General features: G+C 45.0%; 1 protein-coding gene across 1 annotated transcript; it reads left to right on the top strand.

Moving 5' to 3' along the window:
- The first annotated feature begins 1,436 nt into the window (after nucleotides 1–1,436).
- On the top strand, nucleotides 1,437–26,246 carry LOC121090838 (cytosolic phospholipase A2 epsilon-like). The gene is made up of 19 exons (XM_040599580.1): nucleotides 1,437–2,364; nucleotides 10,293–10,429; nucleotides 10,749–10,880; nucleotides 12,025–12,065; nucleotides 12,947–12,989; nucleotides 13,439–13,502; nucleotides 14,893–15,053; nucleotides 15,264–15,356; nucleotides 15,994–16,031; nucleotides 16,714–16,870; nucleotides 17,360–17,496; nucleotides 18,062–18,284; nucleotides 20,075–20,189; nucleotides 20,799–20,936; nucleotides 21,623–21,730; nucleotides 22,165–22,356; nucleotides 22,824–22,990; nucleotides 24,454–24,637; nucleotides 25,516–26,246. The coding sequence occupies exons 1-19, from the start codon at nucleotides 2,256–2,258 to the stop codon at nucleotides 25,752–25,754; spliced, it is 2,478 nt and encodes an 825-aa protein (XP_040455514.1). The 5' UTR covers nucleotides 1,437–2,255; the 3' UTR covers nucleotides 25,755–26,246.
- The last annotated feature ends 115 nt before the right edge of the window (nucleotides 26,247–26,361 follow it).

The raw sequence follows: 26,361 nt of genomic DNA, 5'->3' as shown, positions 1-26,361 counted from the left end.
GAGGTACAAGGTTACAAGGTAAACTCTTACGATTTCGGCAGGTGATTTGGGAATAGTTTCATGCAACGTTTGTCACTGCAATATCTGCTTGGCTGAAAGCTACTGCCTGAGTCAAGCAAAATGGCAGGTTGGGTGGGGATAAAAAAAGATTCTTTCAGCTGTCTTTAAGCAAAGACCCACCTACTCCCTGTAGGCAATAAAAAGCTACAAAAAGCATTTGTATGTGTGTTGGTTTGTTTGGGCGTCCTTGGCCAAAGAAGTCCCTGTTGCCCACTCCCAGGCAGCCCGATGGCCCCTGGCTGGCAGCAGCCACCTCGGCACTGCGGTTTGCCAGCCCTGCAGTGTGCAAAAGCACTGTGGTGCCCCCAAGAAGGCATGTGGGTGCTTGGAAGTATAAAACGTTTGCTCAGTGCCTGTAAGTGTGAAGGGAAGATCCCTCTCAGGGCTTGCTGTCCCTCTCTAGCTGCAGAGGCCATCCATCCTGCCACAGCGCTGGAGCCTGGGTGTCTGCGCCTCGGTGCGGGTGCGCGGCAAGTACTCGCCTCCTGGGCAGCAAGGAGGAGGAGTGTGGGGATTGCTCAAGTGGTGAGTCAGGCACTAACACACCTGCCTGCCCGCTCTGGGCAGCTTAAACGACGAGAAGCTGCCTGGCTGAGGCTGCTCTGTACCTAGCTGCTGCCGTGCTTTGTGCTTCTGACGCAGAAGAGACCGCGATGGGGCTGCTCTACAGTAGGAGCCAGGTGAGACAAGGCAGGAGGAGGCTCTGTGATGAGCTGTGCAGGCGGCCCCTTGGCCACAGAAGGGACCTGCCGTAGGAGGTGGCGTTCCACGTCCTGCATCTTCAGCTCTGAGATTTCTTCTTCAATGCCAAGGTTGAGAGCAAAGCGGGGCTTCTGCCTGGGTTTTGTGCCTGCTTTGTGTTTGGCCTTCAGGCAGGCAAAGACTTTAATGCTGCAGTAATTTGACTATTTTGAAAATGCCTAATTAAAAAGGAAGGGAGATCTCTTCATACCTTGCTGTTGTCCTTTGCTTCCATCCAATTAGGCTAGGCAAAGCAGCCGGCTGAAAAAAAAAAATAAGGAGGTATCACTAGTGTCGGCGAGTGCATGGGGAGAGCCAGGCAAGTAACGCTGTGTGAGGTGTTAAATATAGCCCTCTTCAGAGCTGTGGGAGTTTGGAGGCAGAAAGGGTGTTGATCTGTGTATTTGTTGTGGTGATGCTCTGCCCTACAGGTAGCATGTGTGAACTGGCTCTTAGATGTGTGTGTTGCATCGCTTCATTGTTTGGCTCCTGTTCTTTGTTGTTTGTTTGTGGATTGGAAGGGGTGTTTTCGTCGATTTTGGGTTTTCGGGTGGGTTTTTGGTTGTTTTTTGTTGGTGTTTTTTTTGGGGGGTGTGTGGTTGTGTATGTGTCATTTAGAGCATTAAATGTGCAGTTCTTCCTCCTTTATTCCTTTAAAAAAGACAGTTATCTAGGGAACAAAGTAACTCACCTTCATCCCCCATACTTTTGATTAAGTGCCGTGTTTGTCTGATCCCTGCTCACTATGAGAGAGGATAACAAAATCAAAGCAGGTTTGTTAAACGTCTTTTGATAACCACTTAAGTTTGGGCGGTTTCCCCAAGATTTCCTTTGATACTTTCCTTTCACTTTTGCTTAAAGGAAGATTGGATGAGCCAAATTATTCAGAGAGAAATAATTACAGAGTTGTTGCTTTCAGTCCCCCCTTCTGAGAAGTCTGGGATAGGTCTCTGGAAGATGCTTTTCAGGTCCTCATTGCCTGAGAACCAGCACTGCTCTATGTCAAACGTAATGATGGAGTTAGAGAGCTATAAACCAGCTGACGAACAGCATCGTTACACCATGATATCGTCACTAATTCCTGCCCTGCTAGATTGTCTGCTGTTTGTTGTGTAATGTAGTGGCTGTACATGACATCCTTCCAATTTGCACAGACCAAGATATGTGTCAGCTGTATTAATAACACAGCAAGGCTTGCTATCATATGCTTGTCTGTGATGCAAGAGTCAGGCACTTCGAGCTGAGGGTTACCACAGGTTTCCTCAGGCTGGGAAATGGAGGGCATCAGAGGTTTGGTCCGTGATTGAATGCACATTTTGGGTCTCTGGCTGCAAACCTGGGAAGAAGATGACAGTGCACAAGGAAGAACCTCAGTACAGAAACGCTTTGATGGTTGGAATTGAAACATTTAATTCAAAGCTATCTCTGACTGCGCTGCTCTTCTTTCTCTCTGCATGTTCATCCCACAAATCATGCGTGCTGTTCAACAGACAGAACCTTCTCCATGCAACTTGCTTACTGTAAAAATCATACGGATGAAAAATGCCAGGAAAGCAGACTTATGTGAGTATTTTTACCATACCCCTGGAACATCTGCATGCTTATAGAACTACTCAGAATGTAACTGTGTCACAAACTGCAGAGAATTTACGAAAGGACAGAGAGAGAATATGCATGACCGTGGTGTGCTGAAGAAGAGGTAGCATAGTTGGAAGGTGTTATTTGTTCTTGCATCTTTGTCAGTGTAACACTGAAGTCTAGCCGCCAGCTGTAGTTATAAAGGTGTTTGCACAGAACGCGTAAAATGTTTCACATCTGAATCCGCCAAAGAAGAGATTTTGATTCACGTGGAAAGCTGCAATAAGAAGTTTAGATGGGGCGCTTCTTTTTATTGTTCCTTCTTATAGTAATGTCCCCCCTGCACATCCCCGGGCCTGTCACAGAATATTTTATGTAAGCTCACGACTGCATACTTGACATCTCCCATGGACTGTCAGGTTTGTTTCAGCCATAGGAACAGCCATGTTTTGAAACTTAGTTGAGGGCTTGCACTACTAGCTTTTTTTGTTCTCAATTATTCTTACACAATGCCTGGGCATGATAGTTATGTAAAAGTTTATTAATGCTCCGTAAATATCTGAACAGCAAAGCACTAGGGAAAAAAGTGAGCAATGACAGTCACCTCCAGTCTGAGGAGATTGCTGGTTGTCTTGCATTTATTCATTTATACAAATAAGAAGTCTGAGTGCAGAAAATTTCTACAGAAACCAGATCAAGCTAAATTGGTTCAGTTAAAATGATGCAAGGCAAGACATTTGTTTGGGCCGTTCCAAAGTGATTTGCTCCGAGTTCTGCTATACTTTCTCTAGAGACCAAAGGTATACAAAGAAGAGTTTCTCACCCTGATTTCTATTGAAAAGAAGTAAGATGCTTTGTGGTTGCTGAATGTATGGGGGTGAAGACTCTGTACGAACCTTCCCACTGGACCATTTCTAAAGTGCAGAAAGGAAATTTGAAGGTCATTTATTTGAAGGCTGGAGAGAAATTCCTTGCTACAGCTGAAACCTATTTGAAGGTATAGTCGCGTGCTCTGAACTGAAAGAAAGAGGTGTGGAAAACTACAGCCCTTAGATACCTCCCCACATAATCAAGTTCTATTAAACCATCTGCCTGATAATGAGCTTACCAAACTTCCTATCCACCTTTTTTTCATCTAGATCAATGCTTTTTTCTTTTTTGAAACTATTTTTATTCTGAGGAGAATTTCCTACATTTTGATGCTGTCCTTCCCAATACTAGAAAGTTTCTAGGGCAAGGGACAGGTACTTAAATGCTCAGGCATTTCTGCTTCCCACTCCAAGGCATGTCCCACCAGCCTGTCAAGCTGCTTAAAGGTGCAGTTTGAATGGCAGAGATGCTTTCAGGGGGTGACACAGGGTCTGGAGCAGCAGTAAAGCCACAGCAGCGGCTTTCCAGGCTCAGGCTGTTCAGCCTTACACAGTGAAGTCCATGCCCAACGTTGCCCGTAAAACAGTGTGACAGACATTCACCACCAATGTTGTCAAGCTGTCATCTGTTTGAAATGGTACTGTAAGTCAAAATATTGAAGGGAAGAAATTTTGCACAAACAAAATGAAAACGATACTTGGCAAAAGGTGAATTCTGTGCTTGTTGGGTACGTCCATAGTGTAGGAAAAGAAAATCATACCAGTCGCGGCACTGCCTTGTTCACGTTAAAGGTTGAATCTGGTTTTGATTGACAGCTGCTTAATGCCAGTAACATTTGATTTTGCCAAGTGTAGAATTTGTCAGTTGCATTTATCAGAAATATCTGCTTTTTGCTTTTAAAGTATTTCAGGACATAGTTCTCTATGCAGCCAGAACTGTAGAAGTCACACATTTCAATGGCACGCTCTTTATCTTATAAAATAATCTTGTATTTCTAATGTTTTAATAAAACAATTTAACTTCTGGTTACAATCACTGCCAATGTAAAAGCTAGTGCAAATTGCATGTTGGTAACAGTATGTGGCTTTCACTGAGAAGCAGCAAAATGGGAGGCTTGAGATAAAAAAGTGTGCCACTTGTACAAAATTTTGCTGGTTTTCACGTAAAACTGGGGAAATATTGTTGAGTTGTTTCAGTCATCTTTACAGCTCCCTAGAGATTAGCTTGACACAGCCTCAGGAAACCCTGAAGCGCGTGGACCTCCATCACCAGTGATGTAGACTTCTTTACAACAACCGTTTTCCTAACATGGATGGTTTTTTTCCTCAGTCTTCCTTTTCCCAGCTCTGTTTTTACCACTTTCCTTTTCCTGCAAACTTTCTAGATAGAACAAGTCGGCAAGTGTCACCTATTTCTCAGTCATCTTACAGATTTTTAACATTTTAAATCAGCTCCTTCTCTCTCTCACCGATAGTGCCCACCCTTTTGGTTCCAAAGTGAATCCTGTTGTGTTATTTTCTCCTCTCAATATCCCTCCTTGTGCTAGGTTTCTGCAGACTTTTGGGATCGCTTTGTTTGCTACTCGTATAGTGTTTCAGTTTGTGCCCCGACCTGGTGCTGCAGGTTAACTTTGTTATTGGTCTACCTGCTCCATTTTCCAGGTAATGGAAACCCATAACAGCAGACTCTCAAAACCTCACTAACATCTCCCACAGAATAGATAATACAAGACCTTTAATGGAACTTCAGTGCGTAAGATGGTATTTTCATCTAAGACAATTTAAATTAGTTTATTCTGCTTTTTAAACCTTGAATCTTTTTAATGCACTCTTGGGATGTTCTGTCTCTTCTGCCCACTGATCCAGCAGTGTGTAAATCATAGTATGAATTTCCACATGTGCATCCATGCCTAGCTGATGTCATTGATACCACCAGGAATTTCGTATCTTGTTTGTGTTCTCCATGTTCCCACCACCCACCGGGCACACACCCACATCCCCATCAGGCTCCATGGGGCTCCTGGTATTCCTGGACCTGTGGACACTTGCCAGTTCGCAGATTTGGGTGTGTATCCCATCAGCATCCTGGCTCTCTGATGGGGTGAGACTTGGATGTGCACCAGCCCAACCTACTCCTAACAGCTCTCTCTGCAGAGAATTTCAGATTTCAAGCTCAGCCTCTCACAGGCCTCTGGCAACCCCCATAGCTCCAAACAAACAGGACACATCTTTCCACAGCGTGTGATTCAGCTCGGGGTCCCCACTGTGGGAGACAACGGGTGCCAGAAGTTTATGTGGGTTGTAGGCAGAGACGGGGCAGGTTCATAGAAGAAAAACCCAGTGAAGGTTGGCTTAGGAAGTCTCTGAATCTGAAATTGTGAGGGCTGAGAGAGCATTATATGGTGCTTACCCTCTTATACTCTTCCTTGGACACCCACCACTAAAATGTGGGGCATAATCTCCTCTGGCCCTGACGTCCATCCCAAGCACGACCGAAGATCCTTCCCCAAAAAAGACAAAGGGGCTAAAGAGCAAGATACTGGAGAGAAACAAAACCTTTTAAGTAGAATTAAAAAATGGAAAAGAAAACAAAACAGAGTATTCAGTGTTAAACAACAAGGTAAAAATAGGCAGCTGGAGGGGGATGCTACGCTGATCAATTTGAAGCCATCATTTCCTGCTTTCTGGAAACATCCAAGAGCCCTCAGTGGACACTGCCTGTGGGCCCTGGGCTAAATGGACTTTGGCTGGTGTAGAGTTAAAACTATTCTTCAGCATTGTCTTGTTAAGAAAATGATATTTTTGGAAGCTTTTATGGAAATTTTTATGTGAGGCTTGTTACTTTTGACCTTTCTTATATAAGGCTTATATTATTTTGGATACAATATTTTATCAAATTCTTAACTATGTTTTATATTTTTATCAAAAAATGTATTTTATGACATTGCAGTAGCAGTTCTGCCATGTAGGTGATAATTTATGGAAAGGCCCTTGAGATCCTGAAGAGAAATATTGTCAGTGGATTACATTGCTGTTTGAGGAACTGTGGTCTAATGTGATACTTACTGCAGGAACCTGCAGGCTTCCTCTGGTGGTTTGTTCTTGCACCATTGTTACAGTTTCATTGTTGTTTATTACTTCACCATTTAAGCAGTTGGAAATCTGTACCAACAACCTATTGCTCTAGGTGCCGCTTGAAACCTTGTTATAAAATAAGGGGATGTGGACTGACAAAGCCCAACTAGGGAGAAAGGGGAGGGGGGTGGGGGATAGGAATGGGTGTGTAGGGAAGTAAGGTTGTTTAGCAACATCTCAGCAAAGGGATATTTTAAGGATGGATGTGAATGAGACCAGTGATACTGTTTTAGGGATGCTTGTAGGGTGCTCCACCCGATGTGAAGGGCAGGGTGGGAGAGTGAAAGCCTTTTATTGAATTTTAGATCTTAGAAGATTAGTGTTAAATGCTCCCTGCAGGCAGGAACTGATCTCCCAGGACTGAAAGAACTCCAGTAATCTGGCTGTGAAGGGCCTTGAGAAGGAAGATGTTTTATTTCACAGAAGTGACCCACGTTTTTATTTTAAAAAAATAGTATAAAAAGTTCCAATTACCTAAATTATCTAATATTCTGCATCCTACAAAACAGCAATGCCTGCCTGTCCCTGCACCCTCAGTCAGATCTCTGCTCAGCTCCACAGAGTGGGAGGACAAAGTAAAATGTTTTTCTCAGCTGGTGGCGATAGCTTTTATTTAGTGACATGGATGGGTCCAAGTGCGGGGAGACACAATCAAGGAGATGGTCTGGGCAAACAGTATTTGAGGCCACATCTTTGTTTTGGATCCTTTCAGCACAATAAGAAAAACTATACCCTAACAGTTACAGGGGGAAAAAAATCTACTCCTTAGAAACAGCCTCAGCGTGAGCACTTCAAGGCCATTTAAGAGGAGGATGTCCAGGTTAAAGGTGGGCTGGAGGTTGCATCTGTTAGCATAAAAAAAAAAGAAGGTAGAATTAATTTTTTTTGTTTGTTTAGCCCTGTTTAAATTGGCCTGTCGATGAAGCAGGTGAGGTTTGAGCTAGAGCCAGAACAGCTGGTGCCCTGCTGCCTGGGGTACAGCACAGCGCTGGGGCTGTGGTGGTTTTTAGCATGGGTCGTGTCACTGTCAAGCTCTTTAAGGGTAAAGCACAATTAAGATCCAGTCCTGCTATTATCCTGGAAGATAATTAGAAACTTAGTGTAACAACTGGACAAGAAGACCGTGCTTTCATAAACAGCTGCTGCCACGCCTGCTTGTGGCAGGATGTTGCCCCACAGCACTGCCACAGCTGCCCCCCAAGTGTGCCTGACAGCCGCTGGCGTGTTGCGGTTGTGGGGCGAGATGCAGCAGGTCGCTGCTGCAAAGCTCTGCCGTGCGTGTCGCATGCAAGTGTAGTCGCCGTGGCTAGGCTGGTGGACCGACCCGGCCAACAGCAACCTGCTTGCCCGTGGCTGGCAACTGCAGCCCCATGCACGGCAGCGGGGTGCGGCAGCATGGGCACAGGGTGGGCTGCAGAGTGCAAGTTCTCACATTGGCTGGTACCTGGGGCTGGCTGGGCAGAAAGTGGGCCTGAGGTATCAGAGGTGAGTAAAAAAAAAAAAGTTCCTGGGTGTTGTAAGTGCCTCCCTCGTCACACCTGCAAAATACTTCATCAACAAGAGGTAATTAGGCTTCAGAAGGCACCTCTGAAGTACAAAAGGCATCACCAAAATCATTTTGCAGAGGGGAAGAGGGAAGCGTGCTTGTGCAGTGGCGGTGTTGGACGTCCCCTAGAGAAGGCCAGAGAACTAACTGAGAAGTCAGGACTCTGCTGTCTGACACGTAGTTATTTCCTAAAGGTGTATGATACAGTGCGGTAGCAGACAGTGATCGCTTACAGAAAAAAAAAACCAAAAAACTGGTGGATTTGCGAAAGCATGCTTTAACCATTGCAACAGATGCAGACAGAGTATGTATTGCTGTTTGAGAAATGCCAATGAAATAAACTTTGGATCACTCTCACACTTATGCATCTTGGTCCTCCTGATCCTCCTCCTTGTGAGGACAAGGGCTGCCAGCAGTCTGTGCTAGTATCAGCCTGGACTTCCCAAGAGCCAAAAAAGATTTTCATATGGACATCTCCTGTATGCACACAGGTGTTCAGGGGCTATTGGGACTTTTAGAAGCTCAGCTGATCTCTACGTGTCTTGCTATTGTTTTAGAATTCATGTATCTTTGTATATACCGCAATTACCTTCATCAGAGTTACTCTTTTTCTCGTTCAGAGTTACTCAAACAAAGATGACTTAAGTCTCAGGGGAGTCAGGGGAAAAAAAAGGCTAGCTTTGGTAATTCTTCAGTTACACATGGAGTGCAATAAAGGGTCAAGTCAGTTATTCTGTGTTTCCCAAATTCAGGTCCACAGGTAAAACTATGTGGGGCAAGACTCAAGTCTATTCAGGTGAAGGTGTGTCTGCTATGCAATGGCAGGAATGCTTGAGTAGGTGGGGTTTACAAATAGAGGAAATATGATGCTAATGTTGGGATTGGCATTTATGGCTAATGCTTCTCCATGCTATCGCTGATGCTTGTGTAGGTTGTCATCCCTGACTGACAGATTGTGTTCTGTAGGGCAGTCATCTGTGACTCTTGAATGTGGGTCCACAGGATTGTTCATCTCATGACTCACATTTGCCTTTTATTTCCTAATAATGATGACAAAATGTATGTGCAGGCAGATTATTCTGACCTCAGAATGAAAGTGCTTGTTGGCGATGTAGGCACTGTGAGCTGCTGCTAATCCCTGCTCCTGGCTGAAGCTTTGGCCCTGAACTTCCATCGCCTGTGATGGAACTCAGGTGGGAAGCCAAAGTCCCAAATTTTACGACTGGTCTCTTCAGCTGAGAAAGGAGAATAAAAACACTAAAGCTGCTTCCCTACATCTGGAAACATTCAGTTTCATAGGTGAACTCTAGGACCTGAACAAGATTGAAACAGCAAAGCAATGCAATCTTGCGCAAAGAAGTAACTAACGCCAGCTTGCTCTGTGCTCTCACCTGCACACTGAGTGTTGCAATACCTTCACCACTCTGGCTGATGCACTGAAAAAAAGGCAGGTGAAAACAGTGACATTAAGCAATCTATTTTTTTATACGCCTTTACTGACAAAAACTCTGCCTTGGGACAGCTGTTTCTCAAAGCAAATGTTATGCCATCAAACTGTTCAACATTTCAGTGGTTTTTTTTATATGTGCTCATTTTAGTCCACAGAGGATTACATGCAATTCATCTCCACAGACAATTTTTTTTCCTTAATTTTTTTTTTTTTTCTTCAAAAGCTCTGTTGTTGAGCTCTATGGTGTACGTGTGTGTTCCTTTCCTCCCGAAAGGGAAGAAAGCAGATGGAGATCGGTGCCTTGGTGGAAGACCTGCTTTCTGTGCCAGCAATGGGTGAGAACCTTCAGTGCAGTGAACTCCTGCCTCTGCCACGTTAGCAGCCAGGCGCGCTGGCAAAAAGACGGGATGCTCCAGAACATCAGCAAGACAGAACTCTACAGCCAGAGCTACCCCAGAAATGTCAGGGCACGTTCATGCGAACCTGTGGAAGCCTGGTGTGCAGGAGCTGGGCTCTGTCTGCCTGGCAGCCCCGCCACAACAGCTAATGTCACCTGTGCTGTGCTCACAGCAGGAGCCGCCCACGTGACTGCCCTGTGCGTAGGGACGGCTCTTCAGTACAAAACCCTTGAAGTCTGATAATGTAACGTAACTGCATTATTCGGAATGATTATTGTTTTTCCAGCAATTAAAAGAAGTAGCTCTCAAGAAGAGCATGCTACCAAGCTTTCAGAAGAGGAAAGCAGGCTGGTTGCCTAGCCGCTGGCCCGATGGTACTGTAGCTAGCATCCTGGCCTGCGTTCCGCATGTTGGCCTGCGTACGGAGCTCAGAAATTTACACCGTGCAATGCCTTATGGGGTACTAGATGTGTTTCATTGGTCCATCGCTTTCACACTTTCCCTTTCCTCAACAGTAACCCAGTCTGATTGCTACGTGAGTCTGAGCCTGCCAACAGCTTCAGTGCAGCGTTTCCGCACCAAGACAGTGCAGAACAGCAAGAACCCCACATGGAATGAAACCTTCCACTTCACGATCCAGAGCCAGGTTAAGGTAGGAACACGGCTATTCCCAACGGTTATTCTTACCAGAGATCAAACCTGCCACAGGGCCCTTCCACTCTGCGAGTCGGCCTGCGTTCGGCTGCAAAGCGTTCACACTCCTGCTGTAGCCACTTCGCTCTCGGCGGGTGGGTCAGGCTGCATCTGCCAGCGCAGTCACTACAGTCTGTAGGGAACAAATGCAAAGTTTCTGGTTTTTTCATTCTTGAACTTCTTTCCCGAGTTCCTTCAGCTAAAATGAAATATCTGTAGCATGTTATGCATGTTAAACCTTATATAATTTTAATTATTTTTTTATAAAAAAATCCTAGAACATTCTGGAGCTACAAGTTTGTGATGAGGATAATGCAACTCAAGATGACCATCTCCTCACTGTTTTCTTTGATGTGTCCAAAATCCAGCTTGGAGAAAACGTTCAACTATGTTTCCAGCTGAATCCGCAGGTATGGATAAATTTCAAGGACAAAGCTAAGGGGATGTGGTCAGGTGAGGATGTGGTTGTCTCAGCTCCCCTCTCACGTGTCCCCTACACAAGCCTCTCCTACTCTCTGTTTAGCCACCTGAGTATGTCCATCTGTTTTGGGGGGCTGATGCCCAGTGTTGCTTCTGTAATATTACAGCATGTTTTGGGGGCTGCTTCTGCAGACATGGTTGGTCAATGTTATTGGCTTTGACTGTCTGGTTGCTGTCCTTGGCATCAAAGTCTCAGGTTTAGCAGACAGTAGTTTTGCGGCTGGAGCCAGTGGCTCTGAACTGGGCGTTATGTTCTGTTAATATAAAAGTAGCGATATGCAGTCATACGCTGCAAACCCGATGTGGCGTTCAGCTTCTTTGGAAAACGAACATAACACTTGCATAGCTGAGCTGTCCTGAGAAGTTAGTTTTTCAGCAGGTTTCACTTTCACATGGTGGAGACAACTTATACTGAAGTTTTAAAGGCAACGTTTGGGGCCTGGAAATACTTAACTCGAGCAAGTGCTGATTCGATCTGATACCTCTTTTGGAAAGGCTGGCTTTGCATGCTGTATTTTCCTCAGAGGTCTCACTAGGAAGGCAACAAGATTATGGGAGTTGCACCAAAACCTGCAAAGGAGGAAGAAAATCTCAGGGGGAGGCAGTTACAAGTGACAAAGGTGATGTCTGCACACGCAATGAGTCTAGGTGCGCACCCTCCAGGGCACCTCAGGCTGAGCATGCCCTGGCAGGCCCATCCAGCCTTGCTGGCACTGAGCGGGGAGCCCGTGCGAGGGGAAGGGAAGGGGAATTGCAGGTGGGCTGTGCAACGGTGCAGGGTGAGCCTATGACTGCAGAAAGGAGGAGCAACCAGCAAGGGGCCCTGCAGCGTCTATTACATTTATCCTGCGAGGTCTAAACCAAGAGTCGGCTACAACAGCAGATGTGATGTTAGCAGTACTTGATACTAGAAGTATCGCAGGTGCAACTCGAAGGAAGGTTAATTTGCTGCACGTGCAGCAATGAAAGGCGGATGCTGGTTTATAGAGACCCCTGAAGAGCACAGATTCCTGTTGGGTACCTCCCTTCACGGGAGGACCAATCTGCAGTGACCACCTTCATTTTCTTTTGCAGGGAAAAGAGGAGCTGGAGGTTGAATTCACGATGGAGAGCAGGTGTGTAAGGCCAAATAGGCGGTCTATAGAAATGTAAGCCAGAGACAAAATGTTACTGATGCAAAACATCAGCTGGCACTTGCAGCCCTGTAATGCCGTCCCCGCCTGAATAAAGTGGAGGGGAAGTCTGGGTGTTCAGGAGGTGTTTGTGTAGGGCATTCAGTGGAGCTGGGATGCACGATGTGTGTGCAGCTGCAGCGGGTGTCCAGACACAGGGAGAGGGTAGCCCAGGTGCTGGTGGCAGCGTGGGTACGTCTCTTAACAGCTGCTGCTCACCAGGCTGCGAGGGGCATCCTGCACCCGAGGGAGGTTTAGGTTCCAAATGCCTCTCGCTCCTTACTGTGGGTTCCCTGATGTTTACTTCATCGTAAGAACGTGGGACAATGATAACTGGAATTTGGTTTTGTTGTGGGAATGGATTAAAAAAAATATTTTTACTGTGCTTCTGTGCTGACTATGTAGTTAATAGAGAGAATGGGCATGTAAATCAGTCCTGTTGATTTTTAAGGTAAATGGTAATATTTTTTCCTGTTTTGTTATGGCATGTTGGATGAATTCACTGGCTTTTCAGCTCTGATCCCCCAGGTTTGAACCGAGCAAAACAGGGCGATAGTGTAATGATGCCGTCCCTGTATCAATTTGCCTTGGTGTGTCAAAAAACGATCCTGTCTGATACAGTGAGGAGCTCCCCCATTCAGCAGATCTTCATAAACAAACTTCAGGCTCAAGCCTGTGAGAGGCAAATTGGATGGAGTGCCCAGCTAGAATTTCTGTTGGTGTTTGGCCGTGCTGCCTGTCCAAAGATAGACTTTTAAAGATAAAGAAGAGTTTAAAAAAAAAGTGCTGTTTTTGAATTGATTGTTTTTCATTTTGTCTTTTAGTCCGGATCCTCCTGAAAACATTGTTACTAACGGAGTTTTAGTGGTAATCTTTATTTTGTAATCCTTTCCCTGCCACGTAGCGATGCTCGCTGCAAAGCCAGCACGAGGGGCACTGGGCTGTGGCTCCGTGCGGTGGCACCAAGGCAAGGGCCGAGAGGCGGCCGGTGCTGCAGGAGCCAGCCCAGGCCCGGCCGGGCTGGGGCGGACGCCATCGCTCGGCCTGCCCACAGAGAGCCGAGCTGCGCGCCCTGAGAGCCTTCCCCGGGGCTGCTACCCCAGGCCGGGGCGAGCAGAGCCCTTCTCGGCCCTCACCTCCACCTGGTCTGTGTCTTCCCGTGTGGGAGCCCAGCTCCACCTCGCTAGACACGGCCGGGGGTGTGCGCTGGCACCATCACGCCCCTGGGTGCGTGCCCCGTCACGCCTAGGGGACTGCCCCAAGCAGAGCCCTGCTGACAGTGAACGCCTCTTGTTCTTGCCCTGGTTCTCTTACAGTCCCGCGAGGTTTCCTGCTTGGAGGTGCAGGTGAACGGCGGGAGGCTGAGCAAGGACAGCACGGGTGAGCCTTCCCTGATGCACGGAGCGAGCCTGGATGCCACTCCGTCGCACAAGCACCCAATGCCTTGCACTTGAGCGCCCTGGTTTACAGTCATTTGAGATGTGAGACAAAATCTGGCTGATGCCAGTGGCCTGTGCAGGGGTCTGTAGCTGGTCGGAAATACACAGGTTATTACAGGATGTGGTGTCATAAGCATGTGGTCTGGTTTCCTCACAAAATACTTTCCTCTATAATAACGTCTTGTCAGATGCTTGTGATTTTCACAAATACTTCTGCAGGGAATTTAATTGTTTTGAGTCCTAAACTGGAGCTAACTTCTGTTGCTTCTGGATTCAGAGGCAAAGAAAATGGGCGGAATGAGGACAGGGCCTGTGTTATCAATTTACCTTCTTCAAATTTCTCTAGGTATAGCAATATAAAACACACCGCTAGACGAAACACGGGACAGACATTATATTACCAAAGACACTTGCTACACATTTTAAGCAGCGCGTCGCTACCATCTCTGACCCCACACTTGCAGACCTGTGCGTATCCTGCACAACTGCTAAAACACCTCTGACATCTCCTGGTGGCCCTGCAAACCGCCTAAACACAAGGATGATCCAGTTGAGCTCAGTTGTCACAGTGAAGAAGTTTGCTAGATGTGGATGAAAATGCCTGAGCGAGATAATTCTTTTGAAGGCTGATTATATACCTTCAAGTGCCTGGATTTACAGAGTACATTTCACCTTGAGCCTGGTTTGATTCTATTCTATATGTAAAGACTCTTTTCCAATTACCTGAAGAGACAAATCTGAGGCTTATTATATGAAGGCCAAAACCCACCAGACATTATTTTTGTAAGCGCTAGAAGTTATTTCAAAAGAAATATTACAGGTTGAAGTAAAGGGAAACGTGGTAGATGGACTGAGATTTTGCTGGTTCCAAAGAGAACTGTTCTCTGCTACAATGAAAAAAAAAGTTTATCCCAAAAGTCTAAAATTTTCACATCACTTTATTATTATACCAGAATAATATTTTAGTACCACATACTGTTTTATTGCTGAAGTACTTTGAAAGTTTCAGACTTTCAGAAGAGAGTGCTTTTCTCCCCCCAAACTGTTGTCTGCTGTGAATCACTCTCTAGTGAACAGAGCGGTACCTCAGCAGTCATGGTATGCCTGGAAGTGCACCGACACTGTAGCAATAGTTACTATATGGCACGTTCTGCCTGTGAGCTCTAAAGCTGAAACCCAAAGGCTCAGATAACTGACTCTACTTATTTATCCTACAATTTGGGTATCGAAATTAAGTCATTACTTAAGAAAAAAAACATGTATTACATTACCATGCAAACAAATTATCTACAATTTTTGAAGAACTTAAGTTTGAAACTCCTTTGTTTCAGAGAGAAAGTTCGCATTAACTGTGGACGGGTCGTTTGAAGGAACCCAGACCCACACGCTGAGCTCCTGCTTCTGCCCAACCTCCCCGACCAGGTTCCACTGCATCAAGTACAACCAGTCGGCGCTCACCGTGGCCCTGCCGCGGCGCAGGCGGCTCAGCAGGGTACGTGACCGCCACTAACGCTTAGCTAGCTCTTTGCTGTGTTTTGGGGGACCTCTAGGACCGAAGTCTGTGTGCAGGTCTGTGTATGCAGGGAATGGTAAGTGCGTGTATTTAAGTAAGGCGGGGAGACTGCTTTTACCTCTTCCCCGCCCCCCTCCCTTTTTTTTTTTGTATAATAATTAACTGAGTTTTTTTAACCCTCGTTTCCAGTCTATATCAAGTCAAAATGAAAGGGATATGAATGGGTCCGTGACTTTAGCTCTGAACTCGCTTCCTATACAAGAGAAAATAACAATAGCAGAGGTGAGAACAAGTCTTTTGTAATAAAAACCAGCCCCGATACAGGTTCGGTTTGGTGGGTGGTGAGCACCTTACAGTTCAGTGGTTCAGTTCCTGTCAGACCCCGGGTACTAACTACAGTGTAAGGTGTGAATGACAGTCACTTTGCAACTATGCAAGTGGGGTTTTTTTTTTCTTTTGTTCTGCCTGTGGTTCCCGGCATGCTGCTCAACCCTGTTCTGAGTTTAAACTAACTTCCTCAGGACATATCTAATATGTTCATCAATGTACTATGCAAGCTAACAGTAATGGGTACGACAATTAAGACTTCTGTTTGCAAAGAGAAAGCCTGAAGCAGAAGATAAACCAGAACACATCTGTATGCCTGTGGTTCAGATGCCCAGCTTTCACCGACCTTCCCAGAAAAGGAAGGTTAAACCAGGTTTTCAGCTATGAAAAGCGGGGGGCCCTAAGCCCACCTGGCTCGGGTGAATGGCCCATTTCCATTCAACCCAGACTACATCTCTCGCAGGCCAGACCATTGCTGGCCTCATTGCTGCGCTGCAAAGACAGTGAAACTCAGCCCGTAGATCATGTGGGGGAGGCAGGCGCGGGATTAACGACCTGACCATGCTTACACTGTTTGTACTGCGATTTTCAGGACAGGACAATTGACTTGTACACAAAGGCAAATGAATGGTAAGTGAGTCTTCAGCAAGACCTGACCCGATCCTGTAACTGGGAGACATTTGCGCCTATACAAAGGTCATTTGAAATCAGCAGGGGTCCATGCAGGCTCAGTTGTAAGCAGAGGTGTATTCATCTTTGGGTTGCAGGCACTTGTTTGCCAGGTGTGACTTTTTCAGTGCTGGAGAATGAAATCATGGGTCCCCTTTCCTCCAAGTTTCCGAGCTGTTAGCACAGCTCAGTAAGTAGTTCTCAATTTGTGTGTGTTATTACACCTGCAGGTGGAGAGAACAGCTCCACAAAGAAATCATATTTTTGTCTTATACAAACAAGATAACACCGGAGTATGGTAGCTGTTTCCCTAATCAACTGCGGTGCCTGTTGATAGTGGTTATGCAGTTACACACATGGCAGCACTATTCAAAACTTGAAAAATCAATTATATGAGCAAATAAAACCAGAAGTGTGTTGTTAGGAACCTTTTTAACATACCATGACAGTATGTCATGTTCTGCTCTGCCTTCCCATTTGCATTCTTGTTAGCAGCTACAGCAGTGAGCAGAGGCCTGTCTGTGGTGTTGCTCTTTCTCATTTATTAAATTATACTGTCCAAAACCCGGTCTATAAATGCAGAGATAGCTGGAGTTGACTGCGGCAAGTAACAATGTAATTAATACTTATGCCCTGGTCTTAGGACTCAGGGTCTGTGTTTCAGGCCAAGAAACCTTGACGCCCGCCTGGGGTTCAGCCTGTGTGCCGATGAAGAGGTTTTCCTGCAAAAGCGGAGGAAGGTGGTTGCTGCTGCGCTGAAGGATGTTCTTCACCTGGACGAAGATCTGCAAGAGCACGAGGTAAGTAGGAAAGGCACTGCTGAGGGATTCTTCTCTCTCCTTTTCCTCAAGCCTGGAGATGAGAAGTGATTTCTCACCGCCATCCAGATGAGAAGTGAGGACATCTGTCAGCAGCTCCTCCTCCGGGGCACTGTTTGCAGCCAGGGTGGTCTCAGCTGGTGAGCTCAATAGTCTGTCTGGATGAGCAAAGTCTCTACTTCCACTTGGCTTTCAAGTGAATTATTTGAAGGAGCTTCAAACCAATGAGTTTGGTCCATGTTTCTTATAAGTCTTTACTGAAGCATGAAGATCATCTAGTGTACCCCACAGGGATGTCCAGCAACTTGTATTATTTATAACTCATGGAGCAATGTTGCTTTATCTCTAATCTATGTGTTTTATTTTACTAGTCTCTGGATGTTGCTTTTGCACATCTGTTATCCCTTGATGTGGATGTGCCTTAATGCTGCTTTTCCACCTATGCTTTCTGCCCTCTTTCGTGTTGAGCAGGTGCCTATAGTGGCTGTGACCACAGCAGGATGTGGGATAAGAGCACTCACTGCCATGTACGGCAGCATTTTGGGTCTTCAGAAGTTGCGTGTTCTGGATTGCGTTTCATACATCAGTGGTTCGTCTGGCACAACATGGTGAGGAGTCATTTTGATGTTTGGATCTTGTTGCATTAAGCAAACCCCATGCTTTGTCTAGGGCAGGGGTTCTCAAACTACGGCCCGCGGGCCCGATACAGCCCTCCAGGGTTCTCAATCCGGCCCCCGGTATTTACAGAACTCCCCCCACGGCCTCCCCTCCCCCCCCCCCCCCAGCCGGTCTACGGATGCCAGGGTCACCCATGAAAGACCTATTGTGCATCATACTTCTGGTGTCACTGAAGTAACTTATCCCTAACCACAAGAGGAGACTTTATTGGAAGGACAGACATCCTTAATCCTATGAAAAATGATCCTTTCTGGTTATTTTAGTGTTGGACAAAACCAGCACAGACAGCTTAGTGTAGCTGCTTGTATTGGATCCCAGATCAAGTGATTTTTGACTGGTTGAGCTTGCTCTGAGCAGAAATGCAAGTCTAAAGGCAAGAGGAGAGTAACCTAAAGGTAAAACAGTAAGTACCAAGGCTCTGCAAAGTATATCCTCTGAATTTCAAAAGCAGCATCTTCATTCCTTTCTGTTTTCCATCATGTCTCCTGCCTGCAGGACAATGACAAAACTGTATGAAGATGCTGATTGGTCACGTAAGGATCTTGGAGAAATAATCATTGAAGCTCGGAAGCAAGCAGCCAAGTGCAAGATGGGGGCTTTTTGCTTGAGAAGTCTGAGGAATTATTACCGAGAGCTGAGCCAAAGGACCCAAGCAGGACATAAAACATCTTTTATTGATCTGTGGGGGCTCATGATTGAATCCATGTTAAATGACGGGGTAATGTCTATGCATTTTTCTTCTCATAAAGTTGGTGACTTGATCTTTATGATCATTATGAGAAATTAAAACCCTAGGAAGAGACACCTGGCCGATAAGACTGTACTTGGTATACAGGCAGAACACTGCTTACCTGCAATTAAAAACTTGGAGACATAGTGTATGTCTACACTGAAGCCTAAACTGTGATTGAACGTAACACAGAAATACTCAGGCTAGCTCTAGAGCAATCAGCATAACCAGCATGCTAATTAAATTAACACTGGAGTTGTCCAAGAATTTTTTGAGGTTCTTAGGTGTTTCTTTATGGCCCTATGCTCGTACATCTCCACCGCTGCAATGTTTACACAAGCTGTGGTCATACCCTGAATCTACTGCAGATGTACACTGCCTCTAGTTACTGCACTTTGTGATTTAGTGATGAGAAAGTATATAGATCCAGAGTTCCTGTGACATCTTATCTACAGAAACTGTGATTTTGCAGGTGCCTTTCAGCTCCTTCAGATTTGATCTTGCAGGACCTCCAGTTTCTGATGTTGTTGTAATGACACCATCAAAACTTTCCACGTAAATTAGCAGACTGATGATAGCTGGGGGAAAAGCTATTTTATTTTAAAATCCTGTAAATGTGACTTATATTTTGTCTAGGTGAAACAGATAAAATGAGGTGCTCTTGTTTCATATCACATTTCACATTGATTTCTGACCTCAGTGCTATGTAGCAAAATTTGCTAGAATTTGATTTGGCTGAAGTCCACTGAAAATCTCCATTTAATGTATAAGATAAGTTGTTAGTATTGGACAGCTCAAGGATTTTCCTCTGTAGACGTTAACTTTCAATATGCTTTTCAAAAAAAAATCTTGACTAGAAGGGTCATTAACATGCTGTCTTGAAGAACTCGTGTTTAACAGATAAAGTATGTGGAAATAGCTGAATTACCCAGATCTGCCCTATTTTTTCACTTACATTTAGCAATGCAAAGTGAGAACAGCATGTGAAGCAACTCATTACTGTTGAATACTGAAGGTAGAACATGGCTTGTTATCTTAACAATAGTTATTCCTGTTCCCATTATTTTCTTGCCCTCTGTTATTCAAGCACATGGAAGTAAATTTAGGAGGAAGCTCAGGAAAGTTATATCACAGAATGACGGAATGGTCAGGGTTGGAAGGGGCCTCTGGAGACCATCCAGTCCAGCCCCCTGGTAAAGCAGGCTCTCCTAAAGCAGGTTGCACAGAGGGGTTTGAACATCCCCAGAGAAGGAGACCCTCCAGCCTCTCTGGGCAGCCTGTCCCAGTGCTCCACTATCCCCAAGGGAAAGAGGTCCTCCCTCCTGTTCAGAGGGAATTTGTTGTGTGGCACTTTGTGCTCATTGCCCCTTGTCCTGTCACTGGGCATCACAGAAAAGAGCCTGGCCCCATCCTCTTGGCACTTGCCTGTAAGATACTTGTAGACGTTGGTAAGATCCCCTCCCAGCCTTCTCCTCTCCAGGCTGAACAGGCCCAGCTCGTTCAGCCCTTCCTCACCAGGGAGATGCTCCAGCCCCTCATCTTCGTAGCCTGCGCTGGACCCTCTCCAGTAGCTCCCTGTCTCTCCTGAGCTGGGGAGCCCAGCCCTGCACAGGCACCTCACCAGGGCAGAGTAAGGGGGAGGGTCCCCTCCCCTGACCTGCTGGCCACACTCCTCCTGAGTGGATATCCTATATTCAGACTCTATAAACTGATGTCTTTGAAGAACTGATTATCAGCCAACCAATTTTGTCTGTTTTGTTTCCCCCCCTCAAATCCAGAAATGCTACCACAGGCTTTCTGATCAACGTCGGGCAGTGAATCAGGGTCAGAACCCGCTGCCCATCTACCTTGCCCTCAACGTCAAGGACAAAGTTGCCACTAAAGATTTTAGAGGTAACGTTTCAATTCTGGAAAAGAACCTATGTTTTTACCTGGGGAGGTACAGCATGGGGCTACTGTAAATAATGAATTGTTTTAAATTCTCACTCCAAGCCAGAAGTCCTGTTCAGAGATGTAAAGAGTAACTGGGCAGGCACAGTCCATATTTTGAAAGATCTCCTGGCATGTAAGCATGCATATTCAGACATTAACTTCAGACTAATGACACAACATAGATCTGTGACACTGTCTCAGAAATGCTATGAATTCTTAAGGAACGGGATCCACTGGAGCCTTAAGTTTGCTTAACTTATGTTTGCCATTGTTGGCAATAAAAGCAATAAAAGTCGGTCCATGTCCTAGTCCACCTTCCATGAGAAAACTTCCCTCTTTCTACACAAAAAGAAAGAAGAATTTAAATTTTCCCTTAACCCTGACACCGCGCTCTCGCACACCTGCAGGCAGCGGGACAGCCGGTGCAGCGGTGGCTGTCAGCAGGTTTGCTCAGGGCACATGCTGAGCCAGGCTGCCCGCGAGGGCTGACGCCTGGCAGGTGTGTTCCACGCCTGGAGGCTTGTTTGATTTCAGCAGCGGAGCTAACGCTGCTGGTGCGTGTGTTGGTAGAGTGGGTGGAGTTCACGCCATACGAGGTGGGCTTCCTGAAGTACGGCGCCTTCATTCGGGCAGAGGATTTTGGCAGCGAGTTCTTCATGGGTCGCCTGATGAAGAAGCTCCCCGAGTCCCGGATCTGCTTCATGCAAGGTGATTCGCCAGGCTGGGGGAATGACAAGCTTTTAATATAAACACTAATGATCCTGGAAATTAGTCCCCAGAAAGCTGCTGTTCCGCATTCGGCAGCAGAGGTACCGGGTCAGCCAGCTGAAATTCAGCCTGTCCCCTGAACTCACTCAACTGCCCTTGCTAGCAAAGGTGGTTTTATCATTTGGATTAAGATAAAATGAAACTGAAATGGCAAAAAAAAAGTTGTTACATGATTTCACGAGTGCTTTTGAAGCATCACCGTTGCCCGCAGCTTGCAAAATGTTTTGAAAGTTGGAAATCCCTGAGACATTGTGGAAGCTGAAGGTAATGTTGAGAAGAAATAGGGCAAGAAAGAGGGGAATCAGAGAAGGAGCTGGCTGAAAATACTTCTTTATCAAAGGAAAAAGGAAATGAAAATAGGAAAATGACAATGTAACATTTCTCAAAAAAAATGTTCCAGGGAAAATGTGTGTGGCGGAAGGGAAAATACTTGGAAATTTCTTCTGAAATAAGTTTGCCTTCTGAGCCAGCTCTGCCACTGAAATAGATGTCTGAACTTACACAAAAAATTGACAGAAATACAAAAAAGTTAGAGAAGAGCTGTGGAAGGAGCAGAAGGCAGTTTTTTAAAGAAACTTCCTTGCGTTTACCTTATCACTGCTTGTTATACCTTTCCCACTTCCTAGGAATGTGGAGTAGTATCTTCTCCAAAAACCTCTTGGATGCCTGGCATGCAGCTGACAATTCGGAGGACTTCTGGCACAAGTGGACCCAAGACAAAGTGACTGAAATAGGTAAATCTCAAGTACCCTTTGACTCATGGCCTCCCTCCTCCAGGTGCCTCTGGTAGGGTAACTGTGCTCACATTTCTCAGTTTTTGTTTTTTTCTGTCAGCCTGGTGCTCTCAGCCTCAGTGTATGGGAGGCACCAGGAAAATCAAGTGATTCGATTTTAATGAATAACCAATGCTTTGCTTAAAGAGTGAGATTCTTGTTAGAAGGAAAGGCACTATCAGTCAGACCTTGATGGCAAGGAGACAGGGATGGATATGTAATGAAAATGGGTATGTAAGGAAATTAACTGGAACTCACAGCAGAGCATAGGGAAAAATAACACAATGCTGAGAGCTGTGAACACATGATTACTCTTGGTAGAGTGGCTGACCCTTTCTCCTCTTTGTGCCTAGCCTCCTCTTGATTGTGGTTATATTCCAATTGCATGTCTCTAGAGGAACAGCCAGACTTGCCCGAGAAGCCGTATGAGATGGCTACATGCATGTTCACTCCTACGAGTGGTCTCTCCACGGCTCTCCGGGATATCCTGACGGACCGCCCTGCTGTCTCCAAGTACCACAACTTCCTGAGAGGCTTCCAGATGCACAACGAGTACATCCAGCAGGAGCACTTCACCAGATGGAAAGGTGTGCCAGCGCTCCTGCCTATGTGCCTCAGCTGCTGCTGGGGCAGGCACAGGGGCTGGGAGTTAGCGAGAGGCGTTCGTGTACCCTTAAGAGAACTGTGTGGGCTTCATGGTTAGTTATGGGTGCTTGCTGAGAGGAGAGGAGGGAGAACAAACTCCTCACATCTCGCTGTTCCAGTAACACAACTGTTCAATTTTTGGGTGGTCTGGTGCTGAAAGTCCTCACTGGGATGAAAATTACCGGGCTCTGCATATATGGAACGCTTGCCTAGGTTTTGGTGCAGTTCACGGGTTTGGAACCATCAATAAAATGAGAGTGGAGAGGCTGATGGGAGCTTTAGGACCACTGCATGCTATCCGAAAGCAAAGGGAAAACCCTGCAGGGGAGGGAAGCTCACCTTCCTTTTGCTTTCTAACTTCATGGATGTCTTTCTGCAGTTTATCAGTGCTGAATCTTGTACTCTTTAGACACTTTGCTAGATGCGTCGCCTAATGACCTGAGAGGCAACTCAGAGCACCTGGAGTTGGTGGATGCAGCTTTCTTCTTTGAAACGAGCTGTCCACCCCTTATGAGACCAGAGCGGAAAGTGGACGTCATCATACACTTAAATTACACTGGTGGATCACAGACCTTGGTGAGGACTCTCAAAAATGTCTTTGTTTAACTTTTCCTTGGCTTTCCGCAGCTTTCAGGCAGGTGCCTGTAAATGTGGAACTTAGCGGAATATAGTAACATGGTGTTTCTAAATCTCAGAAGAAGAATGGAAATTCCCAGAGGGGAAAATGTCTTTATTTTTCTCAAGTTACTTTTGAAATAGCCCTGGGGAAAATGTCTTTATTTTTCTCAAGTTACTTTTGAAACAGCCCTAAGTGCCTCACCAATGAAATACAGTGACGCAGTGAAGTTATGATGGTCAAGCTGCAACTTCTGTAAGATTTAATAGCAAAAATACAGCTGGCAAAACTGTGATTCAGATGCTGAATTTAATCTGCATTTTCCTTAAATGTATAAGTATCTATTTGTCTTTTTATTCTAATATGTGATCTTCTAGCTGTTCAAGAACAACCTAGGGAGGAAGAATTTCTTCACCTTTATTTTTACCTCTCAATAAATATAATTTTTCTCCTCCAATAGTGGGCTTGAAGCAAGATATCAAATACATTTACTATGTTGCAGAAATCTGCTTTGGTTAAAATGGTTATATAGATTTTGAAAGTGGTATTCACCACATAGAAAAGACAGATTTAAACTCCCAAATACAGACTTGTAATTGTAAACCTGTCCCTGAAGGGCACCACAGAAAACACAAAGCTTACTGGTTAAGACTCTGTCACTTTTTTGGGTGGAAGCTACTTTAATGCTGCTCTTACACTGTGATGCCACATGAAAAATATTTGTCTTTGTCCTGCAGCTGAAAAAGAGCATGCGTGATAACTTGCACTACATTTCTTTCTTGTACTCTGAAGTATTTTGGAAATACTTAATTCAAACAAACTGAGGTAGTACTTCAGTGTTTTGTTAGATAATTTAACAAAGCTGGTCATCACGAATGAGCTTTCTGATGAATGCTTTTAGTGCTATATTTTGAGGTCTAAAATACGTTAGCTTGAAATCTCATGTTATTTCTAAAATTCAAAATTATAGAAATGGGTAAGCTGGTCTCAAAACCTTGCTAAAGTCTCTTGTGGTCAAGTCACAAGCTGTACTGCTATATAAACAGATAATGTAATTGGCGAATCTTACTGTCCTGGACCACAAATTTAGTTCTGTTACATTCTTCTGACTTAGTTCTCCTTTAATCAATGATGCTCTAAAACATGCTTTGAATTAATTTGTTCTGATCCTAAATCATAATCCCATTTTAGAGGTGTGACTTGGTACACATTTAAAGCCTCTTGATATTAGGTGTTTTCCTGAACATTTCCAAATAGCTCCTCAGACAAGATAAAAAGAGTCCCTGGGCTGCAGGCACTCACGTTATTGCTAGTGGTCCAGTGGGATCAGTCTATTTTGTGCAGCTCTGTATGAATTACTGGGCTTTGGCAGCAGCCTGACCTTGGGTGTCTTTTCCATTCATTACACTGCTGCCGTGACCAGCCCCTGGAGCAGGCCTGCAGATACTTCACAGAGCAGGGAATTCCGTTTCCCAGTTTCGGGCTGAAGGACGATGAGAAGAACCTGAAAGAGTGCTATATGTTCGATGGTGCAGACACCCCAGGAGCTCCTCTGCTGCTTTATTTTCCTTTAGTGAATGACACCTTCCAAAGATACGTAGCACCTGGTAAGTTAACAGTACCCACCTAATTTTATTGACCCAATGAACTTTCTCACTCCCTGGGTGTTTTTGCCTCATCCCAATACAAAAATCCTTTGTTTGTTTGCTTGTTCCTACTAGCTAATGAATTGTAAAATGGGATGACACTGTTCGCAAAAGCTGGTAAAATCTTGTGTATAATTTTAGTTTGAGTCTTGGCACAATTCAGTGAAAGAAGAAAAATGTTCCTCAAGTAGAGGAATGGGAACTAATTTCTTCTTGTGATCTCCAAAAGTTTACTGCAGCATGTAGAACAAAGCATATTTTTTCAGATTGCAGTCAGATCTAGGGGAGAATTACCTGTACAGTATAGAATGGTTCTGTGGAGGGCCACTGTGCTTTCTATATGGGCTGTTTAATGTGTTGGTTGTATATGCTGGAAAATCAAAGCAATAGTGTGTAAACTAATACAGTCACGGCATCCTTTTGGGCTAGCATTTGAGACGCAGGCTTTGTTTTTATGATGATTTCCAAGGCCACTAATACTCTGCTTCCTCCTGTACTATATATTTCTTATTCCTTTTCCCTTTAGTGTGTATTTTACTCAACAACCTACAGGGTAAGACTGAACACCTGTGGCCACACAAAATGACGTGCCTCGAGCTGGCCAGTAGAAGGTGCCGGTTGCAATGGAATGATGTTTAGTGACACTTTTTTTTTTTTTTTTTTTTTTAAATAGGCTTTATTCAGAAGTAGATTTTGCAGCGATCATAGCACTGCATTTGTCTTCATAGCAATTTCACTCTCTCTAAATTAACATGTGATCTCTCTAAATTATTCTTGACACAGTGTATCAGAGTACTGTAATTTCCTATACAAACACATTCCTTTTTTTCCCTTGACAGGCATGTCACGTAGTGCTGCCGAAATGGAACTCGGCAAGGTTGATATCTCCAGTTTCTGCTCTCCTTACTCAACGAGAGAGGTCTCGCTGAAAGCAGAAGATTTCAACAAGCTCTTGAAGCTGACTAATTACAACATCATGAACAACGAGAACACGATTCTTCAGGCCTTGCGCATGGCCGTGGCACGGAAGAAACAAGCTGTGAGCCAGCCAGTACCACAGGCACAGTCCTCTGCTTGAACAGCATTTTCCTCACCCTTACTGAGTATTTACCATGACTGCACATATGGAATAGCTACTTCACTGTTCTTGGCAGGTGCCATCTCTTTCTAACTAACCTTCTCAAAAAAAGAAAACTTGATGTGTTTGATTCATAGCCGCATGGTTGGGTTTGCTAAGCAGTAGTTGCTTTTCGATCCGGAGTTGTGATATCAAACACAGCAGTCTATGTTCATGCCATCTCACTGTGATGTTCAAGAGGCGAAGATTTAGCTCTGTGTGATTGGGAAACAGTTTTAGCTCTCTGTCTCCGCAATCTCTTACTGTCTTGATGGCTAGTCACTAGTATATTTTCAACTGCAAAATATTCTGGCATTCTGTTGGGACCATTGGCAGCAAATCCATGAAGCCCTAATCACCACCTTCTGTGTCTGAACATGCAGTATTGATTTAAATAATTTTACATAGTTTTAATGACTTGAATTAAATGGTGTTCTACCTTCTGAAAGTTTTGTTCCCAGGTGCTTGTTCTGTTATGAGCTGTAGTGAAATGTATTTATCTTACAAAGGGTATTTGATGTTTCAATGCGTTGGGTAGCAGCTATATGGGTGGGTAGCCTTTCAGGTC

This window comes from Falco naumanni, chromosome 7 (genome assembly GCF_017639655.2).
Source record: "Falco naumanni isolate bFalNau1 chromosome 7, bFalNau1.pat, whole genome shotgun sequence".
Lineage (NCBI taxonomy): Eukaryota > Metazoa > Chordata > Aves > Falconiformes > Falconidae > Falco > Falco naumanni.
The sequence above is the reverse complement of the archived record's forward strand: the minus strand, read 5'-3'. Positions and strand labels throughout refer to the sequence as shown.